This window comes from Rousettus aegyptiacus, unplaced genomic scaffold, assembly GCF_014176215.1.
Source record: "Rousettus aegyptiacus isolate mRouAeg1 unplaced genomic scaffold, mRouAeg1.p scaffold_m13_p_6, whole genome shotgun sequence".
Lineage (NCBI taxonomy): Eukaryota > Metazoa > Chordata > Mammalia > Chiroptera > Pteropodidae > Rousettus > Rousettus aegyptiacus.
This window is the reverse complement of record NW_023416309.1, coordinates 99,276,300-99,302,464: the sequence shown is the minus strand read 5'-3', so window position 1 is coordinate 99,302,464 and position 26,165 is coordinate 99,276,300. Positions and strand designations below refer to the sequence as shown.

Sequence of the window (26,165 nt, the reverse complement as noted above, 5' to 3'; positions counted from 1 at the left end):
GGGAGACACCTGGGCAAGCAGCTGTGACCTATCACTAGCACCAAGTTGAGCATCTGCTTTAGAGCTGAGCTGTTTACAAAGCATGTCCACGCGCAGCATGGCGTGCCCTCCCCACCCAGCCATCCCAGGTGTAGACGATGGCATTCAGTCCTCATGTCAGAAACTCGGATCCTGGAGCTTAGAGAGTTTCGACAACTTACCCAGGGCCACACAGCTTGGTTCAGATCCTATTGTTTCTGACCCTAAGTCCAGTCTCACATGCCCTCCCCGCTTGCACGGCAGAAAGCCTTCTTGTTTTAGGGATGGGGAGAAGAGGTGGCCCCTGCGGGGGGCGGGGCGGGGGCGGAGGCGAGGGGGGGGATGGCCCAGAGAAGGCAGACCGGCTCCTAGGACAGATGACTCCTCAAGTCCTCAGGCCCCATGGCCTCTCCTCTGCCACATACCTTCGTGCCCTCACCTGAAAAATGGGGAGATGCCAGCCGTCTCCCACTCTGCCTGGGATAGCTAGGGAACAAGAGGGGACTCTCCCAAAGCAAATGGGTCCCTCCCTTATCTCTAGGCAGGACTGATCCAGCCATCCAATTCAGGGACCAACCCTTCCTCCATCATCCATTGCAACATGACACGAGAGGGGAGAGAAGGAAATTTTGGAAATGATTTAAGCTCTGATTTACTGAAATAGCCAGACGGGCCTTGGGTGGGAGTACAGGGTAGACACTTATGGGGACAGGAAAGCAGAAATGGAGTCAGACTATAGTGGATTTCAGGGCAAAGAGGGCTGCACCAGACTTCCCTGTGCCTTTGGGGGCAGGAAGGGATCAGAGTGGCAGGCGGAGACTGTCCCCTGCCCTGCACGCTCAGGCCTCCCTTAGCTCCTATTCTAATCAGTCCCTCCATCTCTACAAGTCTTGGACTGCAGAGGCCTCTGGCTGCATTCTGAGCCCCAGAGATCAAAGACCTTGAGCTGGGTCACGCCTGAGTCACTGGCTTGATGAGCTCCTCACCCCCTACTCCCCGCAGATGGATTAATTTCAGTCTCATCAGGAGGTCCCGGAAGCCCTCCAGCCTGTCCCCTCATATCTTCAGTATGTTCCTGGGTTGCTGGTTCCTTCTCAATCCACCCCCAACCCATCCTGAGGTGTTTGAGTACATGTTTCAGAGAAACTGTGTTCTCTCAAGGCCACTGAGAAGTTCTTGCAATCTAACCAGTGCCTCCTGCTGCTATGCTTAAGTGGCAGGTGATAGAAGTGTCCCTTGCTCTCCCCGGACAGCCACGGACAGCCACGGACAACCACGCATCCCCCTCCGCCAGGTGTGAACCTGACCATCAGCACCTCCCCCAGGGACCACCAGGAAAGGCAAGGCCATCTGGGTGGAGAATTAAGGGGCTTAGCTCAGATCCCTGCCCCAGCTGAAGACAAAGCGTTCGTCTGTGTCTCTGGGTGGGTTAATTAGCTCTGGGCTTGAGTTTCCTTTTTCTCCCCACACCAGCAGCAAGTCCTTCCCCCAAAGCCTCTTCCTAACAAACCTGTTTTCAGGAGCCGCTGCTGCCAACCCCTCCCCAGACCTTCTTTGCGGCTCAGGTACTGGCTGCTCCAGAGATTACAAGTTATTGTCTGGTGGAGACAGGATGCTGAGGGGGTTGGGGGCAAACGCTGGGACCCAGGCTTGGAATGTCAGACTGGATCCAGCTGTGAGCTGGCTCTCTTTTCCCCCTCACACCCCGTCCGCCCCCCTCCCAGACACCAGGTGCTCAGGTAAATAGCCCGTTTTCAGGAAGAGGAGGGAGGAAAGGGGCAAATGGAGGAGAGGCAAGGGTGAGGGGCAAGGGAGAGGTGTCAGAAGTCCTAGCTGATCAGATGCCGACCACCACCCCTTCCTGGCATTTCCCAGGTCGCAGGTCTGACAGTCCAGGTACTAGACTAAGAGGGGCAAGCCACCTGGGCTCCCTTCTCCCCGCTCCATGGCCAGCCCTCTGGAACAAAGTGGTAACACCTCTCTGAGCCTCAGTTTCAGCAGAAAGAGGTAAATCTAAGGGAATGGCGGCAGAGGATGAGTCAGGCTGACAAGAGAAGGGGGCTTCTGCAGCAGCAAGCCCTGAGTAAGGGCTTCAAAGTTGGGCAGCAAGAACTTTCTGGCAGGCAGAGAAGGGGCTGGCAACACCTCCTTTCCTGGAGGTCTCTGTGGGCAGGGTCAACTCTTCGCTTCAGTGTAAGAGTCACTAGACAGGGGCTCTCCGGGAGTGGACGCCCCGCCACCCCGAGTCTCTTATTTGCCCCCCCTTCCTACTCTTGGAGAAAGAAGTGCCCCGTTCTTCCCACCCCTGGTTGGGATGGAGGAAACCAAGCCCCGTGCAAGGGGAGCCAGGGCCTGGTGACCGCTGCCTTCCAGGCAGGAGCAGGAGTCCCTCCCTCGTGCACTTCCCTCCTGTCCCTCACATCCCCCACCCCTTCCCTCTGTCACTCTCCGGCTGGGTTTCATTTGCTCCTCACTCAGCTCAGCAGTGCCTGGTGCCTCCGGTGCCTCCTAAGCAGAGAATGCTCTTGGGTGAGTACTGAGGACACCAGAGCCGGGTTGGGGAGGGGGCTTGGAGACAAGGGTGGGCCTTTCCCGCCTCCCAGCCCTATCCTTTTCCTGCTATTGTTGGCCCCCAAAGTTGCCTTTTAAGAGACTCCCTTAGCCAATTGACTCTTTGTACCTTGTCTCAGGTCCTGGGCTGAGCAGGGGAGCACCTACTCTGACTGGGATCTGAATATACCTCTGTAGGTATATTCAAAGGTGGGTGGCAGGAACAGTTGGGGAGCTGCAGGTCTACCTTCAGGAGTGAGGTGTGCTGCACTTTGGGGCAGAAGACTGTCCAGGGTCTCAGAAGACTGCGCTGTGACAAAGGTTCCTTGTATCACTTTAACTGCCTCTAAGGGGCTGCCAGGAGCCTCCAAGGAGCGTTAGGGGAGAGGGCTGAAAGGGATTTGCTACCTGGCAGAGAAAGAGAGAAAAGCAGACAGAGGGAGACAGGCAGAAATCTGGGGGCCTCCTACTTGAGGTCCAGCCATTGTGCTGGAGTCAATGCCGATAGCACCCCCCTTCATCCCTGGTCTCCTGGCTCAGCTCTCCAACCTGGTGTTGCCTGGCCTTCTTTGGGGGACACAGTTATTACCCTTCAAGGGGTACTTTTGGGAGCCCTTTCCATAGGGGCAAGAGTTGGAGACTGTGGGCCGGGGGGCAGAGTCCATCTTGTGACAGGGCTTGGGGATCTTCCTCTAGCATGGGGAGGAGGGTTTCTGGAATAGCAATGCCTCCTGAGTGCTGGCCAACCCAAAAGTGGACTGGGGGCTCTGGAGAATGTGGGGAGGACCCCGCTGGCCATGGCGGGAGTGGGCAAGCAGAGGGTCTGTGTTCAACCTCCCATTCCCTGCCTTTGGCTCTCTCTCCCTCCTGGACTCCCATTTCCTGTGCAGTTTTGGTTTTATCTGTGATAGAAACGGTAACTTTGCTATTTGAGATGTGTGTGTGTATATGCCTTGGGAGGACCCCATCATCTGCCCCTATGACTCGTGGTGGGGAGAGAGAGAGTCTGAGTTTGGCCGTGTGAGCTTGTGTGTACGTCACATGCATTTAGTTTTGTAAGTGGGGTGTGCGCACGCACCTATCTCTGGGTAAATGTGTCTGTGTATATATGTGCTGCTGCATGCTTCTGGTTTTGTATTGTCTGTCCGCGCCTCTGTAGGAATCTGCGTGTCCTCGTGCGTCTGTCCCTCTGAGTACATCTTTGTTCATCGTGCCTGTGTGTACGTGCATGCTCGTGCCTGGCCTCTGTGCCTGACTTTGCGTCCCGGCCAGCGGGGGTATCTGTCTCTGTGTGGGTGCCAGCTCCATATGTGCTCACGCCACTGTGAGTAGCCAGTTTCGTCACGAGGAGAGGTGTCTGAGTGTGTGCCTTTGGCGTCTGTGCCTGTCGCCATCTGCGTGGGGCCTGTGGACCTCCCAGTGTGTGTTCCTGTGCTCTTCCGTGTGTCTTTCCCAGTGATGGCAAACAGTAGGATGTGGTTTCCCCAGAGCCTCTCCCTTGGGTGGCAGCCAGGGCGATATTATTTCATGAGACCCCAGCTCTGCTCTGCTGCTCCAGCCTCATTTGGACCCTTGGGAGTGGCCTCGTCTCTGCCACAGAGTCTGATTCGTTCATGTTTGACCAAACAACAACCCACCACCCTCTGGAGGAAGCTTTCCAGCTGTGACCACTGGCTAGGGATGGGGAGGGACCACTCTGAGACACATAGCCGGGGTGGCTGTTCTGCTGCAATATGCCATCAGAGAAGACCCCCCCCACACACACACACCTGACCCTTTTGTGGCTACAGAATTCTTATTAGACCTGTCAGGCTCTGTGGTGCCATCCTGGGGCAGGCGTGGGGGCTGCAGGACTTCCCTTTGAGTGTACCCACAAGTCAGGCAGTCACACGTGTGCGTGCATGTGCCATGATTCATGCGTCATCCCAGCAGCCCTGGGGGCCAGGGTTCATGGTGAATATCAGAGACAGACAGTGGGTGGCACAGAGCAGCACTGGGTGAAGGGTGCTGGGGGGAGTTCCCAGAAGCCCCCAAAGAGGCCCCAACCTCAATCAACGTGTGCCCTAGGCCTCGTGTGGGAGAGAAGTAGACCTAATTGTGAGAGGGCTGGAAGGCGTTTCTGAGTGACTTTGTGCTGCTGAATGGATAGGAGACTAGGTCATCAAATGGCCCCAGCATCCCCTCTTCAAATAACCTCCACACTCAGCAACTCATTTGGTCCTCAGACCCATTCCTGTCCCACCCTTTCCTCCTCATCCGGATGCAGTTCCCACTTCACAGATGAGAAAACTGAGGCTCACAGCTGTGTGCAGCCCAAAGGCCTAAGAGTTCAGTGTCACTGGAGCTCTACTGCAGGCCTCTGAACTCCAGGTCTGGGAGGGTTGGGGTGTCACAACCCCACATCCCTCCTGCAGGAAATCCACACCCTCTCCAATTTTGGTACATGTACTGAGGAATTGAGCACTACCCAAGACCCTCTCTTCCTCGCTTTGGGGATCTCCCAGAGGGGCAAGGGTTTCTTGTGCATCTGAGAGTTCCAGGAAGTGGTCACTCCTCCCTCTCCCCCACACCTCACTTCGGTCATCCCCATTACAAATAACTCATTGGAACACTGAGCCCCCAGCCCAGATACCTCCTGAGGTTCCCCACCTGGTCCAAAGGTCTAATGCTCAGGAGTCACTGCAGAGCCTTCCAGCAGCAGTCACTGCTTCCCACCCCCCCACCCCCCCACCCCCGCCCCCTCAAGCCCCAATACCTTCACTCTACCTTGACCTTTGTGAACCTGCACTGTACTTTTAACTTCCCCATGCTCTGCCAGTCCCACTACCTGGAATGCCCTTCCCCTGATAAAATTTCACTGACCCTGCTGTGAAACCTGATTGACTCTCCCCTCAAACCTTCCGCTTGCTTTCCGCCTGCTCCTGTGATCCCAAAGCACTTCGTTCATAATAACTCTGTAGCCGCCATCTATAGCGCTCCACCTGTGAGCTCCTCTAGGCATCGACGCGTACCTGTGAGGAGTGAATGACTTTTGTCCCTCTCGCCCCGGGGAACATCCTTCCTCTAACTTCAGTCGCTCGGGCAGCAGCGCACTTGGCCGGGGAGGGCTGAGGGTGACGCCTGGGTACGCGCACACAGCTGGGGCAGCAGGCGGGTAGGTGGGCGCGGCCCGGTGAGCCCCAGGGTGGGGGTCGGCGCCGCCTGGCCCGAGCCCCCGGCCCGTGCTGGCTGCTGGCGCCTCTTCACCGCGGTTACCGCTAGTGGCTGCTGTCGCTCGGTGGAGCCCAAGGAGACCGCGGCCAGAGCGTCCACCGTGCAAGATGGTGGCTCCTGTGTCTCTGTGAGTGTGTGCGGGCGGGGCTGGGGCCGGGCCGGGAGGGGCGCCCCCTTCTGGAGCTGCCCGGCAGGGGGCGGGCGACAGGGGCTGGGGTCCCTGCGGGCGGGCGGTACCCGTGGACAGGGGACCGGTGCTTCCAAGGGACCCATCCGAGGGCTCCTTCCCTACGCGCCCCCCAGAGGAAGTTCCCCAGCCCTACGCGTGCAGACCCCGGGAGGACAGGCCAGGCGTGCAGGGAGCGCCGGCTTCACCCCGGCTGCCAGGGGCGTGGGTGTCCGCTCCTCCTCTGCCCGGAGAGTAGACTCTTCTTTAGTGGGGTCCCCAAAGGGGGGAGCCCAAAAGAGCCTGGGGAGGAGGCTAGGAACCGTCACCCTGAGGTCAAATAAACCCTGTTTGCGGCTTATGCGCCCCGGCAGAGTGGGGCGGCAAACCAACGCTCCATTGCCCCAGCGGCCTCAAGTTGCGCTGGCTTCCATCCAGCCGGCCAGGGTGCAGAGAAGTGTGAGGGACCTGGGTCTGCCATATGCATCAGCCTTGGTCATAGAGTCACGTTGTCCTTACACCCCACCGCACCCAGCCTAGTTCCCTCAGGTCGAGATGGGGGAAGTCAATGGCTTTTGGGGGTAGTATGACTCAGGAACTGAATTTTAGTTCTGATTAATTTTAAAGAGTCACATTTGGCTAGTGGCTACCATATCAGACAGTGCAACTTCAGAATCTCCATCTTCCCATGCATCCTTCCTATCTACTCTTTTGCTCTTTATTTAAAAATGTCCTAGGTCTAGTAGTCATTTTATCCTCTGCAGAATGAGGCAGGAGAACCAGCTTCTAGGTATGTGAAAAAGATCTGACAAACTTCCAGAAAGGTATCACCTTGGCTTTGTGCCTCCAGTCTGGGGCCTAGCCTCAACTTCTGGGCTGTCCTTCCCAGAACCACACTACATGTGTGTTTGTGTTTGTGTGCATGTGTCTGCGTGCATGCACACCCATGTGTGCATTTAGGAAAGGGAGTTCCAGAGAAAACAAATCCTATTTCTCGGTCTGTGGCTCTGAAAGTTCAGCTTTGTGCTGACTTCCATCTGATGAAATAAATGACTGTGGATTGGAGGGACCAGTCATCTTCTGGGTGAGGAGTCAGGCGGTCCGTGGTTTTATTTGTTTTGTTTTTACACCTATAGCACCTGGTGTTCCTAGGAAGGTCTCCCATCCAAGTACTAAGCAGGCCCGACCCTGCTTAACTTCTGAGATCAGACAGGATCAGGCTTGTTCAGGGTGGCATTGCTATAGACAGGAGGTCTGAGTTTTTGTTCTGGCTCAGCCACACATTATTCATGAGTCCTAAGAACCATTCTGTCTCTGAGACTCAATTCTTCCACCTATAAAATATGGTTGTATAGACAGCGCCAGTCTTTCCATCAGTCACCTCTAATCAATACCTTGTTCTGGATGGAGGGAGACCCTGGGGAGAGATGCTGAGGCTCACATACCTCCCACTTTGAATAAGAATCTATGGCCCTTTGCATGACCCTGCCCATTCCCATTAGCCCTTTCCCACTGGGTCTGGTCTGCCCCTCAGTTGGGGAATGCTCTGTGGGCAGTGTGACCCCATGGTGGACTCCCTAACACCCCTCCCTTGTCTCTTTCATCTCCAGTCTCCCACCGGTGGAGCAGGAATAAACTTTCCCAGCTAAGTTAGATGGATGGTCCACATTAGCCTGGCGGGCTGCCCCTCTCCTGCTTCCCCACCAACTCCCTTTGTCAAGGGAAGTGCCTCTGTGTGAGGAGGAAGCTGGGGGCAGGAGCATTTGGGTAGGGGTTGGGGGTGCCCTGCCCCTTGAGCAGGAATGGTGCCCCCGGGGAAGAAACCAGCTGGAGAGGCCTCCAACTCCAACAAGAAGTGCAAGCGTTACTTCAATGAGCACTGGAAAGAGGAGTTCACCTGGCTGGACTTTGACTACGAGCGAAAGCTGATGTTTTGCCTTGAGTGCCGCCAGGCCCTGGTACGGAATAAACACGGCAAAGCTGAGAACGCCTTCACGGTGGGCACTGACAACTTCCAGCGCCATGCTCTGCTGCGCCATGTGACCTCGGGGGCTCACCGCCAGGCTCTGGCTGTCAACCGGGGCCAGCCCACTTTTGAAGGCCAGGCTGAGGGAGGAAAGGCCTACTCAGGCCTGGTCAACACCCCCACCTCCAGGGGCGTCAAGGTAGAGGTGGACCCGGCCAAAGCAGCTGTGCTAACCACAGTGTACTGCATGGCCAAGGAGGATGTGCCCGATGACCGCTGCTCTGCCTTGCTCGAGCTACAGAGGTTCAACCTGTGCCAGGCGCTGCTGGGCACGGAGCATGGCGATTACTACAGCCCCAGGAGGGTGAGGGACATGCAGGTGGGTGGCAGCCAGAGGTATGGAGGAGGGTTTGGGGAGGGAGGACATCAAGCCATCTGGGCACAGCGCCAGCATGCCAGGCCCTTGGACAGCAGCCAGAGAACTTCATTCATACCTTCACCCGTCAGAACCTTCAGTGAGGGCATACTGTGTGCCAGGCCCTGGGCCAGCTACTGGGGACACAACAGTGAAGCAGCCAGACCAGGCCCTGTCCTCGGTACTCCCCTCACTACCTAGGCCAGATTGCAAACTGGTGGCCCAGAGGTTTCATCGGCCCACAGATGTGTTTTGTTGGTTTTCACGGTGTTTTTGAAAAACTTAAGTTAGCTCCCAAGTTTAACGAAATGAGAGATTACATATAAAAGTCTGGTTTCGTGACTTCCACTGCAAAGCTAGGCCCCCGTGCTCTCATGGCATGAAGTGATGAAGTTGGGGAGCAGGCATGGGCTTCCCCACTCCCTTTGCTTTCTTTATCTCTGGCCCACTTCAAGGTCAGTATTACCCACGTGGCCAGTGGGGTCATGCAAGTTGCAGCTCTGTCCTAGGTAGTAGCTGTGTGAGTCCTAGGGCCTGATGTGGGTGTCGGGGAGTTGATCTCATTTTATGGAGAGATAACAGACAAATAGAGCACACAGCTGGGGCCCTGTGTCACTGGGAGTTGGGGGTAAACATTTCTATTGGTTAATCCCTGAGCAGCAGAGTGGAGGGAGGCCCCCCAGGAATAAGGCAGACTGGGTGATACTATAGAAACATATACCAAGTGCTGTAGAACCTTTATGGTTCAGAGCGCATTTTACATTTATAAGCATAACAACAAAAAGTTTCCTGTATATTCACAACAAACTTTTGAGGAGATTAAGGGCACATATTAGCCCAATTTTAGAGCTGAGAAAACTGAGGCTCAGAGAGGTGAAATGACTTGCCCAAGGTCACACAGCCATTAAGTGGCAAAGCTAGGATTAGTCCCTAAGTCTGTCTGACCCCAAAGTCTGTGCTCATTCTCTCACCCTGTTCTGCCTGCCTCTCCTTCTCAGGACAAGCCTAACTCTGTCCTCCCTCCCTTTCTCTCTCTGGCTGTCCCAGGTGGCTATTGCCAGTGTCTTGCACATAGAGGCTTGCCAGCGCCTGAAGGCATCCCCATATGTGGGGCTGGTGTTGGACGAGACCAAGGACTGGCCTGAGTCCCACAGTCTGGCCTTGTTTGCCACTTCAGTGTCCCCCTGCGATGGCCAGCCTGCCACCACCTTCCTGGGCAGTGTGGAACTACAGGAGGATAAGGCCACTGCTGGCCAACTCCTGGACATCTTGCAGGCCTTCGGCGTGTCTGCACCCAAGCTGGCCTGGCTCAGCTCAAGCCTCCCCAGTGACCGCCTGGGGAGTGTGGGCCGGCAACTCCAGGCCACCTGCCCACTGCTCACCGAGCTACACTGCCTCCCTGGCCGGCCAGATCCTCAGCCCCCTGCCTACCTAAGTGAATATGAAAGCGTGCTGGACGCCCTATTCCGCCTCCATGGTGCTCCCAGTCCCCACATGGTCCCTGAGCTCCGAGCAGCACTGGACCTTGCAGCTATTGACCTGGCAGGACCACGGCCAGTGCCCTGGGCCTCCCTGCTGCCTATCGTGGAAGCAGTGGCTGAGGCTTGGCCTTGCCTGGTGCCCACACTAGAGGCCTCAGCCCCAGCCTCACCGACAGCTAGGGCACTGGCCCTTGCCCTTCGCCAGTTCACTTTCGTGGCCTTCACCCACCTGCTGCTGGACACGCTGCCCTCCGTGCAGAAGCTCGCCCTTGTCCTTCAGCCAGAAGAGCCGGACTTGGCCTTGCTGCAGACCCTGGTGATGGCAGCTGCAGCCTCCCTCCAAACGCAGGGCACCTCCGGCGGCGCACACCTCCAGGGTTTCCTGCAAGAACTGGCATCCTCCGGCCCCGACTTGGTTGGTGCGCGCTGCACCTACCGCGGCGTGGAGCTAGTCGGCTATTCCGAGGCTGCAGTCCGGGGCTTAGAGCAACTGAGGGGGGCCTTCTTGGACTCCATGCAGATGGGGCTGCGGGACTCCTACCCCGGGCCCTCTCTGGATGCCGTGGCCGCCTTCGCCACGATCTTCGACCCCCGCCGCTATCCGCAGGCGCCTGAGGAGCTGGGCGCGCACGGCGAGGGGGCGCTGAGGGTCCTGCTGCGCGCCTTCGCCCCGGCCGTGGTGCGCCAGCGTGCGCTGGGCGACTTTGCACTCTTCAAGCGCGTGGTCTGCAGCCTGGGGCGGCTGGGCCCTCGGGCTGTGTGCGCCAAGCTGGCGTGCGCGCACTCCGAGCTCCACGAGCTTTTCCCCGACTTCGCCGCCCTAGCCGCCCTGGCCTTGGCGTTGCCCGCTGGCGCCAGCCTGTTGGACAAGGTCGGCCGCAGCCGAGAACTGCGGTGGTGGGGCCAGGGCGGGGCCGGGGAAGGCCGCTACGACCCCGCAGTCAAAATCGCTGTGGATGGGCCCCCGCTGCACGAGTTTGACTTTGCACTGGCCGTGGAGTTCTTAGAGAGCGGGTGGGGGACGGGGCTGCTGAGCTCGCAGCTCCTGCGAAGGTAACCTCCTTCCCTCTACTCAGCCAGCCTGGGGTCCTGGGCACTCTAAGTGCCAAACTGGACTTGACGGTGCTGTACCCAAGCTGACCTACTAACCGTGGCCTTCCACCCACCTTCCTGTGCTTCCTCTGCTCCACGCCGAGTGCCAACGCAGCCCTGTGGGCTGTGGAGGAGGGCCCGGGTCAGGGCGGGCCTGGGCCTGTGGGCAGAGATGCCAGGGTCTGAGGCGCACTCCATCTTGCTCCTGACCATTCCAGAGTTTGGTGAGGAGTAGCCGTCCCTTTTCTTTCTGTATTCAGCCCAAGTTTTGGCCCTAGAACAGCTGGAGGGTGGGTCTTGGTTGGAGGGAGGAGGTCTGAGTGAAGGGAGAATGGGTCCTTGACTGTTTCTTAGCCCCACTCCTGGTAGCATCTCTTCTCTTCAGATACGACCGGAGATCAGATCACTGTTTTTATTTTTGACACCCTCTCTGTGCACAGCTAGCGGCTAGAGGGAGGTAGTAATGCCCTTCCTCCCCTACCCACCAATAGGCTGCCTGAGGCTGTTCTCTATGTGACCGTGTACCTAGACATATAAGTCTATAAATGTGAAATAAACCTATCTTTCACAGTGGTAACACATAAATCTAAAAGTTCTTTTGGTTTTGGAATGACAGAATCCAAAGAAGCCCCAAATCAACTGGCTTTATTTCTAATTTTTTTTCTCTGTAAGTCTGGATGTTCCTCCAGGTTCATAGCCCTCCTCTCTCTCTGCCTCAGACCTTTAAGACCAAAGACTGTAAAACCAGTGCTGTGCTCCCACTGCAGGCCTGGCCCAGGGATGTTAGAGGGCTTTTGCCTCCCAGGGGAAGCAGTTGGGACCTCACCAAAGCTGGGGCACACATCCCTTCAGATTCCATGGGTTTCTCCATCCCTTCTATCAGCCCTTGCTCTGAATGATGTGGATCTGGATATGGAGAGGGAGAGTGAGTAAGAAGGGATGGAGGGACTGGCTTCCCCATTAGGTTTGGATCTAATTTGCAATAAAGTGGAAACCCAGCACATTATGCAGTCTCCATGGTGGTATGTGTGTGTCAGGAGCTTGCCCTGACGCCTCTGTCCCCTCCTTTGGCCTGATGGCCCTCAGGGGTTCATTTGGGCCTCTGTAGGGGCGGATGGGTCACTCTTCGGGTCTGGGAGCTTTGCGCTGTGGGTTCCCTGCTTTTGCTTGCCCAGAAGAGAGGAGAGGCTCAGAGGTGGGCTGTGACTGCCCAGGTGTGGTTAGAGCTCCTTTGCAAAAAGGGAGACAGGAGCTTCCACCCTGGCTCCACACCCAAGAAGCCCATCAGCCTCTCGTTCTAGCTGTGGAGGTAGTTGAGGGCCCTGTGGCTCCCCGTGTCAGACCCTGCCCTTCTTCCTCCTGCAGCAGGCCCAGCTTCCAGTGCCCCCAGCCCCCTGCTGGCCTCCCTGCCCCTGCCTGCCAGGCCTCTGCAGCCCTCGCTGGACTTCAAGCACTTGCTCACCTTCCACTTCAATGGCGCTGCCCCGCTCAGTCTCTTCCCCAACTTCAGCACGGTAGGGCTGGGCTGACGGGTGGGGCATGCAGCCGAGCTAAGGGTGGGCAGGGAGGGTGGGCTCAGAGGGCCAGCTCTCTGAAGCTGGCTTAGCTGGGAGCTCATTGTCCTCCAACATTCCCAAATGACTAGGCACTCCCCAAATAGAGACTGCTGGGCCCAGCTACCTGGGCTAGGGAGGGAGGATGGTTTCCCCCCAACCCCATTAACAACTGCTGGGCCTATAGGGTCTTCACTATAGGTTTCACTTGAGTTTTGGTGCAAAGACTTCTATCAATGATTTATGTATGCCTGTGTGCAATCAGGTGTGTCTTCCTGTTTTAGTTTGTGTCTCTATAGGTCTTTGTTGGTGTCCAGTGTGTGTGTGTTTGTAAACAACTCTTTGTGCCTGGGTTTGTAAGTAACATGTGTGCCTGTGTATCTGAGAGGTGTTTTGTGTCTTTATGTCAACTACGTATATGTTTGGTGTATGTCTGATCTCTGAGTGAAGTTTTGTGTGAGTGTGCATTTGTCTGTGGTTGCGCCATTTGTCCACGTGTGAGTGTGTATCTTTCTGCATGTCTCTGTAATTGCCTGTAAGCTTATGTGCTGTCTGTCTGTATTCTAGTCTACGTATTTCCATGTGTGCAGGTGTAGTGAGCATGAGTTTGATTTTACCGCATGAGCTATAAGGAGCCCCCCTTTGTTTAATTTTGAAAAATCAAATGTAATCAGTGACAAGCCCTATCCCACCTTTACAAGATGTTGGGAAATTCAGTCTCAGTCACCCTGAGGAATCCTTTCCTTCCCACTCTCCATGTCCTCAGAGGTCCTCAGGAGCCTGAGACATTTGGGGAGGGTCCTCTGGTCTTTGGTTTCTGCTGTCACTTACTGACATGCTTACTGTTCAAGTGCATGGTCCCTCAAGAGCAGGTGAAACCACCGTTGGCCTCATCGCTGGGGTCTCTGCAGGCCTTTCTCTCAGGTTCTGTCCCCTCCTACCCCTGCCCCAGGCTCTAAGAGGGTTAGAACCTCTTTCTGTTCTCAGGGGAGGTTCTGGAACCATGCTTTTCTCTCAAAGCCTCTGTTTTCTTCTCAGGAAGGCTTGGAAAGTTCCTCTTAACAAGCAAGCCCAGACAGTTTATGCTTTTTGGCCCAACAATCCAGGCCCTTGAGAAAAGGGAGCATAAAGGCTTGGTTCGATAAAGAAAAATATTTAAAATAAGGAAAAGAAAAAGACACAAATTAATACTCCCGAGAAATGATCCTACTACTCAGAGAACCCTCTATCTTCCACTTGCTGCTGCCTGCCCCCTCTTGGCCCCCCACCTCTCCCTGGCCATGACCCTCACTCTCCCTCTCAGGCCCTGTGACAGTATCTCAGCTCATGAGATAAGGCTGGCCTTCCCCAGCCCACAGTGTAAGGCTGGGTTATGGGAGAGGAAATTCCAACAGAGAGACTCTTGGTTCCTTCTCTGCCTCTCCCTGCCCCCAAATTTCTGTCCCAATAATTGGGATTCTTGTGAATAAGAAAAAAAAAAACAGACCACAGGGATGGCAAGAAATGCCCAGGTGATCACCAGGACATGGTTCTTCTATCTCTCAAGATCATGGAGGTCACCCTGGCAACCTCCTGCCTCCACGCAGAAGCCCAGGCTAACAGATAAAGTCTGCTAGGGAAATGGTTGTTTCTTTTTCTGTGTCTAACATTGCAAGGATGGGAAAGTTCTTCCTAGTGGCTGACCACCGCCCTCCTCAATAATCTTCAGTTTTTGGAATTTTGTGCTGCCCCCACCCTTTACGATTCAACCCCAGAGTTATTGTGCCCTCCCACCCCCTTCACAGATGGACCCTGTCCAGAAAGCTGTCATCAGCCACACATTTGGGGTCCCCTCCCCTCTGAAGAAGAAGCTCTTCATTTCCTGTAACATCTGTCACCTGAGGTTCAACTCAGCGGTGAGAGGAAGTAGTGGAAACAAGCTGGGGAGGGGGCTGGGAGTGGAGAGGGCTGTAGACATGGTTTTGGGGTCTTTCCTGGAGGAATAGGGGTGGCCAAGGATTGTGGTCTTATTTTTCATCCCTGGTTGCAGAAGAAGCACACCTGGTCCTTTATACATCCATCCTCTCCTCTCTTCAGTCCTTTGCCCCTTCCCTCTCTAGCCCCTCTGGGACTCTATTTCCCTCCCCTATGTCTCTGTCTTGTGTTCTGGATCCTTCCAAGATGCAAGAGAGAAGACTGCCCTTCCTTTCCCACCCTGGATCCCAGGGGCCACCCCATCAGCTCCTGGTTTGGAGCTGAGTTCTTAAAGCACCTGAGAGCTTACAGAATATGATCATGCCCATCATCTTAATTAGTTCTCATGATACATCTGTGAGATGGATAGAGGCACCGTTATCATCCCCACTTTTCAGATGAGGAAACTGAGCCTCAGAGAGGTTACGTGACCTGCCTGAGGCCACACAGCTGGTAAGCAGCAGAGCTAGGATTTGAACCCAGACCGAGCTGACCCCAAGGCCCACATACTTTCTACCATCTGCCCCTAGATAGTGGAGGAGCTTCATTCTGGCCTCCCAGGGAAGATTTACCTCTGTCTGGGCAACTCAGGGGTTTGGGGAGATGCTCTCAGCAGACCTGCTCTGACGAAAGCATCCAGGGAGTGGCCGTGGGGCTGTCTTTCCTGTGTTTGGGAACAACAAGCAGAAACCTGTGTTTGAAGGAGGGAGGACACTTCCAGACCAGATTTAGGGGTCACCTCCGTGCTTTCAGGGTACATGAGTTACGCACAAGCTGGACAGAGAGACTTCACTCTGAGGGAAAGATCGTGTCTTCTTCATGCTGGGCCCCTGGCCCAGTGCTTGGAGAATAGCTAACACTCAATAACTCTTTGTTGCAAAAAGGAACACAGGGATGAATGCTCTAGGGTGCACATACCCCAAAGGGCGAGGACTGCTTTGTGTCCTCCATTTGTGCATTTATAAGCTTGGTCTAACATTCATTAAGCACCATTGTATGTACTAGGCCCTTATCATTCAGGTTCTCATTTAATTCTCACAATCCTGTGAGATCATTAGAAAGTTTATAGATGAGGAAACTGAGGCTCAGAGAGGCGAGGTGAGGTGCCCAAAGATGCACTGCTACCAAGTGGTAGATTCAGGATTCGACACCACAGGCTGCCTGCCCAGGAGCTCTTGTATCAGAATATGTTCTGTAAACCTCGGGGCCACATACACACTGTAATAATGATGGCAATGACAAGGATTCGTCTCTCATGTGGCCCGAGCCCTGACTCCCTCTCACCTGCCCCCTGCCCAGCACCAACTCATCAAAGGAGCATGTGAACACAGAGAATGAATGGTGACCCCATGCCCTCCCCTCCCAGAACCAGGCCGAAGCCCATTATAAAGGCCACAAACATGCCAGAAAACTCAAGGCTGTTGAAGCCGCCAAGAGCAAGCAGAGGCCCCAAACCCTGGCCCAGGATGGGACGCCGGTGTCCCCAACCCCAGCTGTGGCCAGTGGAGCCCCTGGAGAAATTCAGAGCAAAGGTCAGTCTTGAACTCTTTTCTCAGCTCCCCACTCCAAATCTGGTTTCTGACAAGGGACTGAGAAATTTCCGTTTATTATTTTTGCTTGTGTTGGAGTATTCCTACACAGAGAAAAAGGACACACAAGAGGAGAGCCCAGTGAATTTTCTCGTCTGAATATACTAAGATCAAGAAACATCTCGTGAGCACTCAGAAGCCCACTTCTGGCCCCTTCCAGTACTGCCTTGTTGTATTAGCTTCCTAAGGCTGCTGTAATGAGTAACCACAAATTGGGTGGCTGGAAACAACACAAGCTTATTTTCTCATATTTCTGGAGGTCAGAAGTTTGAAATCAGGGTGTCGACAGGATTGGTTCTTTCATGGGGACTCAGAGGGACAATCTGTCCCGTGCCTCTCTTCTAGCTTCTGGTGGTTGCCGGGAACCCGTGGCGTTCCTTACCTTGTGGATGCCTCGTTCCCATCTCTGCCTCCATCTTCATATGTCATTCTCCCGTGTGTGTCTCTGTGTCTTCACATGGTCTTCTTATAAGGACCCCCGTCAGTGGATAGGGCCCACCCTAATCCACTATGACATCATCTTAGCTAATTACATCTGCGAAGACCTTATTTCCAAAATAAGGTCACATTCTGAAGTTGCCAATGGGCATGAATTTTGGGGCGATACCATTCAACCACCTACACCCCTCTCCCTAGGGTACCGACGATCTTGATTTTTCTCAGCATAGATCAGTTTCACTTGGTTTTGGTAAATCATATAGTATGTAGGCTTTTGTGTGACTTTTATTCATCTTTCATGAACATTCATCAATATCATAAGATTCTTCCATGTTGTTACACGTAGCTATAGTTTATCCCTTTCCATTGCTGTGTAGTATTCTGTCGCATGACTACATGATTATATTTTAAAACTCTAGTCTCCTCTCGATAGACATTTAAAGTTTCCAGTTTTATGGTATTATGCATAGGGCTCTATAAAAATTTTAGTACTTTTTGGTGATTTCCGCTTATTTAACAGTTAGCTAATAACTAGAATATCAGGGCTGCGAGGGCTTGCTGAGATCACTCTGTCCAACTTTATAATTTCAGATGGGGAAACTGAGGACCAAAGAGGCCCAAGTCTGCCCAGTGAGTTGGTTGGGAGAGTGGGGTCTGGAATTCAGTGGTGGTCATCCCTGCACTAGTGACTCTTCCACTCTACCATGCCACCCCCAATATATCAGCACTTAAAATCTTGGTCTCCAGAAACGTCTCAGGCCTCACTCACCCGATGCCTTCCATCTCCCCAGCAGTTCCTGTAGCCCCTCCTCCTGGCCACCCACTCCAACCACCACTGACTCTCAATCCAACGCCCAGGGAGCCAGCCCACTCAGACCTCTTGGATGCTGGCTCTTCTTCTTCTTCTTCTTCTTCCTCCTCCTCCTGCCCACCTTGCTCCCCAGAGCCTGGGAGAGAAGCACCAGGGCCTGAGCCGGCAGCGGCTGCTGTGGGAAGTGGTGTGAGTGGAGAACGCAGGAGTGAGAAGGGGCGCCTCTACTGCCCCACGTGTAAGGTGACAGTGAACTCTGCCTCCCAGCTTCAGGCTCACAATACAGGTCAGTGGGCCCCACCAGCTGAAGTTTGGGGAAAGGAGAGAGACAGGGAGGCTGCCCCTCACCAGATGGGGGCAGGCTAGAGGTTCTGGGCACTTTGCTCAAGGGCTTGGTGACAAAGGTGTTGTGCTCAGCTGTTATTGGGTGGGCACTTCAGGTCCTCCCACTAATGCTTGAGGAGGGAAGAGAAGCAAGAACTGAAGGATCACTCCAGAGAAGACGGGGGGCGGGACACATTCTCCATCTCTCCTTAGGTCAGACCCAGAGGAACGGATTGAGATAAGGGAAGGGAAGCTGACCAGTTACACTGCAAGAAGGCCTTCCTCGGGGGAGGTTGGCTTGAAATGAGAGGGACCTTGCGGGGATGGGAGGACCTTGCGGGCATGGGAAAATCTCATGTGGCTGGCGGGGAGTGTATGTGCTGAGCGGCCTTGAGGCTAAAGGGACAACCAAACTGACCTAGTTTAGAGGGGTCTCCATGGCCCTTGCAGCCTCTCTTTGGTGCTGACTGGCTGTCTTCTTTCCTCCCTCCAGGAGCCAAGCACCGGTGGATGGTGGAAGGTCAGCAAGGGGCTCCCCGCAGGGGCCGAGGTCGCCCAGTGCCCAGGGGAGGAGCTGGACACAAGGCCAAGAGAGTGACTGGGGGCCGGGGGACCCGGCAGGGGCCCAGTCCCCCTTTTCACTGTGCCATTTGTCAGCTCCAGGTCAATTCAGAGACCCAACTCAAGCAGGTGGGAGAAGGGAGGCTGGGATTGGGGTTGAAGCAGGGGTGAGAGGGTAGGGCCAGTGCCAGGGGAGGAGACAGCTTGAGGAGAGAAGGTAGGTAGAACAGAGACAGAGGGAACAGATGAGGAAGAGGAATGAGGCTAGTGGGACCCTGGGCTCCTGGAAGTCAAAGGCCAATTCTTACCTCCCCTTCCCAGGGCCACTCCAGGTGATACCCAGTAAATATAAGTTCAGTGTGTGAACTGTGGGTAGAAAGGGTGAGCTAGTCGAGGGTGATGAGGTAGTTGGGGGTCCTTGGGCTTCCTCATCTTGTTCCCAGTCTGTCTGTCTGTCCATTAGCACCTGAGCAGCAGGAGACACAAAGACCGCCTGGCCGGGAAACCCCCCAAGCCCTCCAGCCAGCACAGCAAGCTGCAGAAGCACGCAGCGCTGGCTGTGAGTATCCTCAAGGTATCTGTCTCCAGGCAACAGGGCTGGGCCCCTGGTCAAGATGGGGGGTGGGGGGAGCAGGAGCTAGCTGGGATCGGGGCAGGAATAAAGCCACCCCTCTCCCAGGCTGCCTGGGCAGATAAAGAGCTGGGGTTGTGTTTTGGGCTGTCTTGGGATCTGCCCAGAGGAATTTCCAGGGAGGTGGGCCTGGGTAGGAATCTCAGGGGCAAGAGCAAGGGGTGGGTGTGCATCTCCTAGAAACCATCTCTACCCCCCCCCCCGGAAAAGCCTCCTCCCTTGGCCCATCCTGATTCTCCTCCCTCTGGGCAGGAAGACAGGTGGTGGAGAAAGCCCTCTGGAATGAATGTTGGGGTGGGGAAGAGGATTTAGGTTTGGAACCCTAAAAGGCACGTTTTTCCTGCATCAAAAAGCCCAAGGATAGAGCCCAGGGAGGGAGGATTTTCTGGGGTTAGAGCACCGTGTCCAGTCCTCTCTCTCTTCTTTGCAGTCTAAACTGGCCTTGCAGAAGCAACTCACCAAGACGCTGGCAGCCCGCTTCCTGCCCAGCCCAATCCCCACCGCGGCTGCTGCCATCTGCGCCCTGCCAGGGCCCCTCGCCCTCAGGCCTGCCCCCACAGCAGCCACCACCCTCTTCCCTGCTCCTATCCTGGGCCCAGCTCTGTTTCGCACCCCAGCAGGAGCTGTCCGCCCTGCCACAGGACCCATCCTCTTTGCCCCCTATTAGCCCTCCTGGGGAGGCCAGGGATGACTTCCTAGCAGTCACTCTCCCCACTCTCCTCTCCCTGAGATGCCTCGGTTCTTACATCCTACAGGGGACTGCCTTTTACAGCCTAGGAGTTCCTGAACAATCTAGGAAGAGCTGGGCTAGCTTTAAGGGCCGCTGCCCTTTACTCCATCTGGACTGGGGATCAACTAATATCCCCCTAGCCCATGGGCCACGCCCACTCTCATTTCCCAGGTCTTCTGGGGCTAGTTCTGGGCTCCCCTGCATTTCCTAACCTGATTTATGGGGAGCAAATAGAAATCCCAAAGATCTATGCAAAATCCTAGCCCAGCCCCACGGTGCTCTCATTTTCCCCACTCAAGACCCATACCCGCATGGCCAGGGGCCCTAGAATCTTAACTTCTACCCTGAAGACGTCTGTGACCTCTACTTCCATGCCCTGGGGAGGCCCTCCCTGCCTCACTGAATTCTGTGGAAAGTGATTGGAGATGAGAGATGGGCTCTCAGGCTGGAGTGGGTTCAAGGCTATCTGGAAAGAGACCATGAGGGTGTGGTAGAGGACTGGAAGAGAAAGGAAGCAGTGCCAAGGTGAAGCAAAGCTGTGGTGGGGGCCGGTGCTGAAAGCTTTAGGGGGGGTCTTCATCTGCTCCAATGGAATTGGGCTAGGACAAGGGTGGTGGTGATGTTCTGGCTGGACCCAGTCTTAATAGAGGAAGTGAACAGTTCTCTCTTAGCCTTTTGATTCCTTCTCAATCCCAGCTCTGGGGTAGGGGTACTGGGTCTCCCTCAGACTATGGACCCAGCTAAATTGAATCCCCCCGGGGCTCCCAAATGAAGAGTTTTCTCCTCTAATTCTTTACCCCAAACTGATCCCTAGAACTAAATTCAGCTTTTCTTCCTCCCAACCAGCACCCCAAGCCCCCCTCACTGTGAAGCTGAGTGTTGGGATCCAGTCTGATAACTCTAAAAGAGACATGTTCACGCTGCCAAGGTTAATGTCACAACCTCCACGCACCCCAGAACTGGCCCCCTCGCCCCACAATATGGGACTTTGCCAGTATCCACCTATATCTATTTTTTAAGATATTTCCAATGGGAGAACAAGGAAAAGGGGGGAGGGGGAGGAGAGGGAAACTTTTTGATAACAGTTGTTGGTTTTATTGTGTCCAATGCATCAATAAATGAACTTTAAGCCCAAGCCTGTATATGCCCTAACTTGACTCACTCCATCCTGTGGCACCTTCCCCTGTTCACCTCTCCTGTTTTGGGGAGAAGAGGCATGTATTGGAGGTCGCCTGGCTATAAGTGCTCACCAATGGTAGCTGTCTCCATTAGAAGCAGGACAAAGAGGACACAGAAAGTTGTGGGTCATAAGCTCACTTTATAGCATATTGAGAGTGTAACCACCCTTCTGAGCCCCAACAGATCTATCAGCTTTCAAGAAGCTATTTGTTTGCCTTGTTCTGTTCAGGCATCTGAGGTAAGAAGGGCTAGAGGAGCACCTTGTCCAGCCTTAACCATGGCAGCATACTAATTTATAACAGATAATTTATAAATAAAGTCCAGCTATAAGCTGGAAACAACCACAGGAAGGGGTGAAGACCAGCCCGCATGGGTGAGGTTCCCCCATTGGGCACTGAGCAGTCTGTCAACTACAGCAAATAGTGCACTCCTGCCCCCTGGTGGTTGGTGGAGAGCAGTGTTTCAGCCTCTAGGGCTGGTGGGCGTAGCACCTTGGAAGAGGGAGAAGCAAACGGTAGTCATAACCGGCCCAAAGCCATGGGCATTATGAAATCACAGAGCTAGAGAGGATCTGGAAGGTCATCTAAGCAACTCCTGTCACTTTACAGATAAGAAAACTGAAGCCCAGAGAGGGAAAAGGCTTGCTGGGTCACAAAGCCTGTTGGCAACAGCCCTGTCATCGTTCCATTCCACCTCAATTAATAAGGCCCATCTGCTCCCTGAGCAGGAATAGGAAGTGAAACAATTGGGTGAAGAGGTCAAATAGAAAATCACACTTCCCAGGAGGCTGGCTTCTTCCAGCCAAGGTAGAGACAGGAGAAAGGTCAGGGTGCTGGATGAGGAGGCACCCCTAACACCAGCATGCACACGCATACATGATACCTGGACACCCTTTCCGTAGAGTCCAGGCGGTTGCCATACGCACGTGTGTATGTCATTGACAGAGACTCAGAGGCATGGGACCCCTGTGACTGAGACCAGACCCTAGACTGGGCACTTCTGCATGGTAACTATGCTTCCCATCCAGGACGGGTGGAAAGGACACTGACTCACAACTGCCCCTGGTCATAGCGGGGCAGATATGATGAAAGTGGGGGTGAAGAAAGAGGTTGGGGGCGCTAACCTAGATTACTTGCACTTCCCAGAATTGGGAGGGAACAAAAGTGTCCCAAGCCTGGGACAGCCCAGCTGTCGGGCCTAGCGGGGGGTCCCCCTTCCCCTCAACTCCTCTTCCAAAGCCGCAGAAGCTGGACTGAGGCTGGGAAGGTGAAGAAGAGATGACAGCTCTTCAGCCATCCAAGGAGCCACTGCCCTTGTTCTTGCGGCTGAGGGGGAAGGCAGACTTGCTTTGGGGCTGGGTCATCTTGCTGGCCAGGTAGACGAAGGGCTCCAGGAGGGAGCGGCGGTCAGCCACCGACACCTCCCACAGCTTCACCTTCTCTGACTTGGCCCAATGCTGAGCCACATCTGGGTCCACACGCCGCTGCTCTTGCAGATCACACTTGTTACCAAGGACTACGATAGTGACCTATGGAAGAGGGACAGAGTAGAGGTCTGTGGATGTACCATGGACCTCAGGAATGAGGGTGAGGGCTGGTGACCACACACAGGAGTCCTAGGAAAAGGAAAGTCTCAATGGCTGATGTCTCATCTCTTTCTGTATTAGAAACCACAAACTGAGGAGAGGGAAAATGGTTGCTTTTTCCTCTCCTTCCTCTTTTCAAATCCTGGCCTCCCTCTGGCTCTGCCTCCAGGAGTTCCATTACAAGCCCTGTATCACCCATGACTGCTCATGACTAGCAGGCAGTCAGTTTCTGGCTAACCAACTGGTGAGGAAGCACTCCCAGAATACCTGCAGCTTAAGGGGGCATCTGAGAGCAGAAGGGCCTTCACGGCTCATAGCACAAAACCATTATAAGAAGACTAGTGAGTGTTTCATGTGTTAGGTCAGGGATCTCTTAAACTGAAAAGAAGCCTTTTCAGTTGAGCTGCCTCAACATGAAGCACCCTCCAGTGGCCTCTGCTCCCCCTCTAGCTCTTAACCCACCTCCTGACGAATGAAAAACAGAGCCATGCTAAGCATCCCAAAGCCAGCCCAGGGCCTACTCTCTCTCACCACCGGGGTCCCACACACACCTCCTTCTTGTCCTTGGATTTGTCAATTTCCTTCTTGAGCAGCTCCACACGCTGAAAGGACTCTCGGCTGTCTGTGCTGTAGACCAGGACGTAGCCGTCAGTGCAGGAGAAGCAGTGCCGGGGCAGCTCGGCCCCATCTCGGAGGCCCCGGGTGTCATAGAAACGCACCTGCTCCCGCACCCCCCGGTCGGTCTCAATGGAGCCCACGTAGATGTCCTCCTGCGTCTCAATCATCTCAGAACCTGAGATAAAATCAGGAGAAAACTTGTTTGTCGGGAAGAGGGAGATGGGACATGTGAGTGATTGAGCATATTCTGACAGGCTGACCAAACGGGGGGAGAAAGGAATGTGGCGACTGAAGAGAGAGGGCGAGACAGTCCAGCAGGACTGGAAGGGTTTGGGGAACAGACATTAATCTCATGTTCACACCATTTAAAGCAAGCATGACCTAGGAGCTTTTCCTCCTTGTCTCAGATATTAGGCTTCCTTCCTCCAGATCTCAGTGTTGCAGGGCTTGGGGGCCTGATGCAGATTTTATCTTTGGGGTGCAATAACCACTAGGAGCAGCTTTCAGCCTCCATGTGATGTTATCAGATACTACTTCTTATTCTTCAACTTCTTCCATCATTCCCCAACTCCCAACAACACTCACCTACTACATGGTTCCCATACAGGAGCTGCTCCAGGATTGACGTTTTGCCCACAGATGCCTGGCCACACACGACCACCTTGCAGCTCTTCCCCATGCTTAGCCTTCAACCTTGAAGAACAGAAGTGCACTGGGTGAGGTGGGATCAAAACAGAGGTCAGAGCTCCCATAACTGAGAGCCGAAGTTCTGAACTGCACACATTGCCTCTGGAATTCACCACTGCCCCTGCTCTAATCAGGGTGTATGTCAGAATTATATGAATCACTGGACAGCGGGCTGTTTCTTATTCATCTTTGTTATTCCCAGCACCTAGCCAGTAACTGGCACAAAGCAGATGCTCAGTAAATTTTTCCACATAGAGGGAAGATAGTTGCTAATTTAAATGAACCATTGGCCAGGTTCCTCTATGTAGACAGGACACAGAGATAGATTAGATAGATGACACAGATATAGATGGATAGACAGACAAACAAAGATGTAATTATGCACATACACGCGCGCACACACACAACCTTTATTAGTTGTTTCTCTAGAGAACACCGACTGATACAAAGAGAATAGGAAATGAATACACTCGTTTTACAGAAGAGGTCCGTGGTCTAGAGAAGTAAAGTGAACTGACACAGTTCACGTAGGACCAATTGCTGAAGGAGGCTCAGGCTCAGCTTCCTCCTTTTAACCATGACCCCATGGAGAAATAAGCAGTAATATTATTTTGTATGGCTCTGTCTTAAGCTACTTTTCCTGGGGGGGAGTGAACAAATAAGGAGAATGTTTAGCTTTCCTGTATGACTTATCAAAACAACAATTAATTTCCTCTAGTTTCTAGTCAAGTCCATGGTTAAAATACAGATCATCAGGTGAGCAAAGAGGAAGGAACCTAAGAGAAAAAAGGCTCCAGAAAGGAGACAATTTTTGCTGCCCTTGAACTGACAGACCCAGATGAGAAAGCTCAGACACAGAAACCCCTGCTCCAAAGAGGTCCCAGAGATTTCCTCCAAGGTATCCCAACGCAAGTTTCCCGTAAGAAGCTCCAGATTCTCCCAGTGAGCAGAGATATTGAGGTCACTTCCAAAAGGGGTCCCAAACAAAAACCTCTCCGGAGTGAACTCCTAATACAGATCCACCTCCCCTTACCAGAAGGGCCCCTTATAGTGAGCCCCGCAATTAACCTATATCCCAAGAAAACACCCGGCAGTGCCTCCGCCATAGATTTCCAGAGGGGATCCCCAGAGGGAATCAAAAGCAGTAAAGATCTGCCACCTAACGCAGCTCTGACACGAGTCCCAGCTCCGTACCTCCCGGGGTCCTCGCAGAACCCCGGCCAGGTCCCCGGGACAAGGGAAGGGAAGCAGCACGGCTTTTCTTCCGGGTCAATCCGTGCTAGGTCTGGACGCGCCCCCCAGCTTCCGTCCCGCAAGACGAATTCCGGAGATGTAGAGAGGATTCCGCCCGCACAGCGCCCCCAGAGACCGGCGGGGCAAATGACGGCTGGGAAGGGGCTGCTGGTACGCAGGATGACACAGTTCTAGGCTCCCTGTAGGGGGGTGCCATTCTGGTTTACAGGATACCCAAATATTCTTTCCCTAAAGGTTACTATAGAACAGTAACACTTCATTTATTCAAGCGTTTGTTCATTAAGTGTCTTTTGAGCACCTGCTCTGTTCTAGTTACATACCTAGAAAAGTGGGCTACTTAGACATGGTAGCTGCCATTAGAATATCATTGTCTAGAGAAGCTAGACATCTAAACCAACAATTACAGTACAACATGATAAGAACTATTACAGAGATGCTACAGGAGCACAGCAGAGGGGCATTTAACTTGGGGGCTGTGGGCATCACAGAGAGCTTCCTGGAGGTCACATCTGCGTTGAGTTTTGAAAGGCTTGGGAGGAAGATGTGGAGAAAGCATAGCAAGAATCATAGCACTTGCTGGAACTACAAGTACTTGAGCTCAATACTGAGGGCAGAAAGGAGTTAGGCCAAAGAGTTCAAACTGTATCCTTAACGGCAATGGAAAGCTGAAGATTTTAGTGAGAAGACATGATCGATCTTTGTTTTTAAGGTCACTCTGGCAGAAGGATGAAGATTGGAGAAAGACGAGACTGGAGAACAAACCAATTAGGAGACTTTGGTAGTATTCCAAGTTTTTAAAAAAATAATGAAAGCCCGAGTTGGGATGAAAGGTGGTAGATAGATTTAGGAGACTTTGGGTAGGAGAATCAACAAGACTTGGCAATAAATTGGGAGTCAGGAGTGAGAAAGAGAGAGGAATTCATGATGTCTCCAATCTTTCTCATTTGATGACCAGCTGAATGGTGAATCCATTCAACAAGATAAGAAATTCAGGAAATGAGAATCAAGTGCAGCATTTGTTTTTTCTGTCGTTAAGGGGTGGGTAGGAAATGACAGTTCAATTTAAATATGTTAAGCCTTGGAGATTTGTGAAGAATGCCAAAGCTGTGGGAGTAGATTAATTGGCATAGATGCAGAGAACACGAAGTGAAGATTGTGAAAGACTGCCTCCTGCATTAGACCATAGACTGTAAGCCACTGGCAGGAAGGGCAGGCGGTCTCTCAGTCTGTACACTCCCAACCTAGAGTAGAGCGAATAAGCACTTTGGAGAGGGCTGGATAAATGACCTTTCTCTTTCAGCCAACTGAGCCTCTCCCATTCTCCCTTACCCAATGGAGGGCGTGGTTTCAA

The 26,165-nt window shown here is 53.7% G+C and overlaps 3 protein-coding genes and 1 pseudogene across 8 annotated transcripts in view; 2 read left to right on the top strand and 2 right to left on the bottom strand.

Annotated features, from left to right (window-relative positions):
• ZNF385C (zinc finger protein 385C) overlaps positions 1–20,461 on the top strand; it is a 36,456-nt gene extending 15,995 nt beyond the window's left edge. Inside the window, exons 3-10 of one of the 2 annotated variants that reach the window (XM_036223210.1) lie at positions 12,267–12,415; positions 14,239–14,349; positions 15,774–15,939; positions 17,026–17,064; positions 17,226–17,531; positions 18,063–18,259; positions 18,594–18,704; positions 19,192–20,461. In XM_036223210.1, coding sequence (XP_036079103.1) covers positions 12,267–12,415; positions 14,239–14,349; positions 15,774–15,939; positions 17,026–17,064; positions 17,226–17,531; positions 18,063–18,259; positions 18,594–18,704; positions 19,192–19,428 — 1,316 coding nt within the window. In that variant the 3' untranslated portion in view covers positions 19,429–20,461. The remainder of the gene's footprint in view (positions 1–12,266; positions 12,416–14,238; positions 14,350–15,773; positions 15,940–17,025; positions 17,065–17,225; positions 17,532–18,062; positions 18,260–18,593; positions 18,705–19,191) is intronic. The other variant, XM_036223211.1, reaches the window with a different exon arrangement.
• CUNH17orf113 (chromosome unknown C17orf113 homolog) lies at positions 5,882–12,024 on the top strand. 2 transcript variants are annotated; one of them, XM_036223209.1, is made up of 3 exons: positions 5,882–5,908; positions 7,558–8,292; positions 9,376–12,024. In XM_036223209.1, exons 2-3 carry the CDS (start codon positions 7,750–7,752, stop codon positions 10,864–10,866), a joined length of 2,034 nt encoding a protein of 677 aa, XP_036079102.1. In that variant the 5' UTR covers positions 5,882–5,908; positions 7,558–7,749; the 3' UTR covers positions 10,867–12,024. The 2 variants fall into 2 exon arrangements, with proteins under 2 accessions (XP_036079102.1, XP_036079101.1); XM_036223208.1 differs by lacking the exon at positions 5,882–5,908 and having other exon boundaries at positions 7,177–8,292.
• On the bottom strand, positions 7,075–7,194 carry LOC118604609 (annotated as a pseudogene).
• A 328-nt stretch (positions 20,462–20,789) lies between the features above and the next one.
• NKIRAS2 (NFKB inhibitor interacting Ras like 2) lies at positions 20,790–24,855 on the bottom strand. Of its 4 annotated transcripts, none has more exons than XM_016150850.2 (4): positions 24,755–24,855; positions 23,459–23,566; positions 22,807–23,048; positions 20,790–22,198 (listed from the first exon to the last, which is right to left on the bottom strand). In XM_016150850.2, the coding sequence occupies exons 2-4, from the start codon at positions 23,550–23,552 to the stop codon at positions 21,959–21,961; spliced, it is 576 nt and encodes a 191-aa protein (XP_016006336.1). In that variant the 5' UTR covers positions 23,553–23,566; positions 24,755–24,855; the 3' UTR covers positions 20,790–21,958. The 4 variants fall into 4 exon arrangements, with proteins under 4 accessions (XP_016006336.1, XP_036079105.1, XP_016006337.1 ...); XM_036223212.1 differs by having other exon boundaries at positions 23,459–23,568; positions 24,758–24,846; XM_016150851.2 differs by having other exon boundaries at positions 24,720–24,791.
• Between the last annotated feature and the right edge of the window lie 1,310 nt (positions 24,856–26,165).

Excerpts from the sequence above, each read along its gene's own strand:
- CUNH17orf113 (XM_036223209.1), top strand. The coding sequence starts at position 7,750 with ATGGTGCCCCCGGGGAAGAAACCAGCTGGAGAGGCCTCCAACTCCAAC. Across the intron at positions 8,293-9,375 it reads GGAGGGTGAGGGACATGCAG|GTGGCTATTGCCAGTGTCTT; the intron begins GTGGGTGGCAGC and ends TGGCTGTCCCAG.
- NKIRAS2 (XM_016150850.2), bottom strand. The coding sequence starts at position 23,552 with ATGGGGAAGAGCTGCAAGGTGGTCGTGTGTGGCCAGGCATCTGTGGGC. Across the intron at positions 23,049-23,458 it reads GTATGGGAACCATGTAGTAG|GTTCTGAGATGATTGAGACG; the intron begins GTGAGTGTTGTT and ends ATTTTATCTCAG. Across the intron at positions 22,199-22,806 it reads AATCCAAGGACAAGAAGGAG|GTCACTATCGTAGTCCTTGG; the intron begins GTGTGTGTGGGA and ends CCTCTTCCATAG.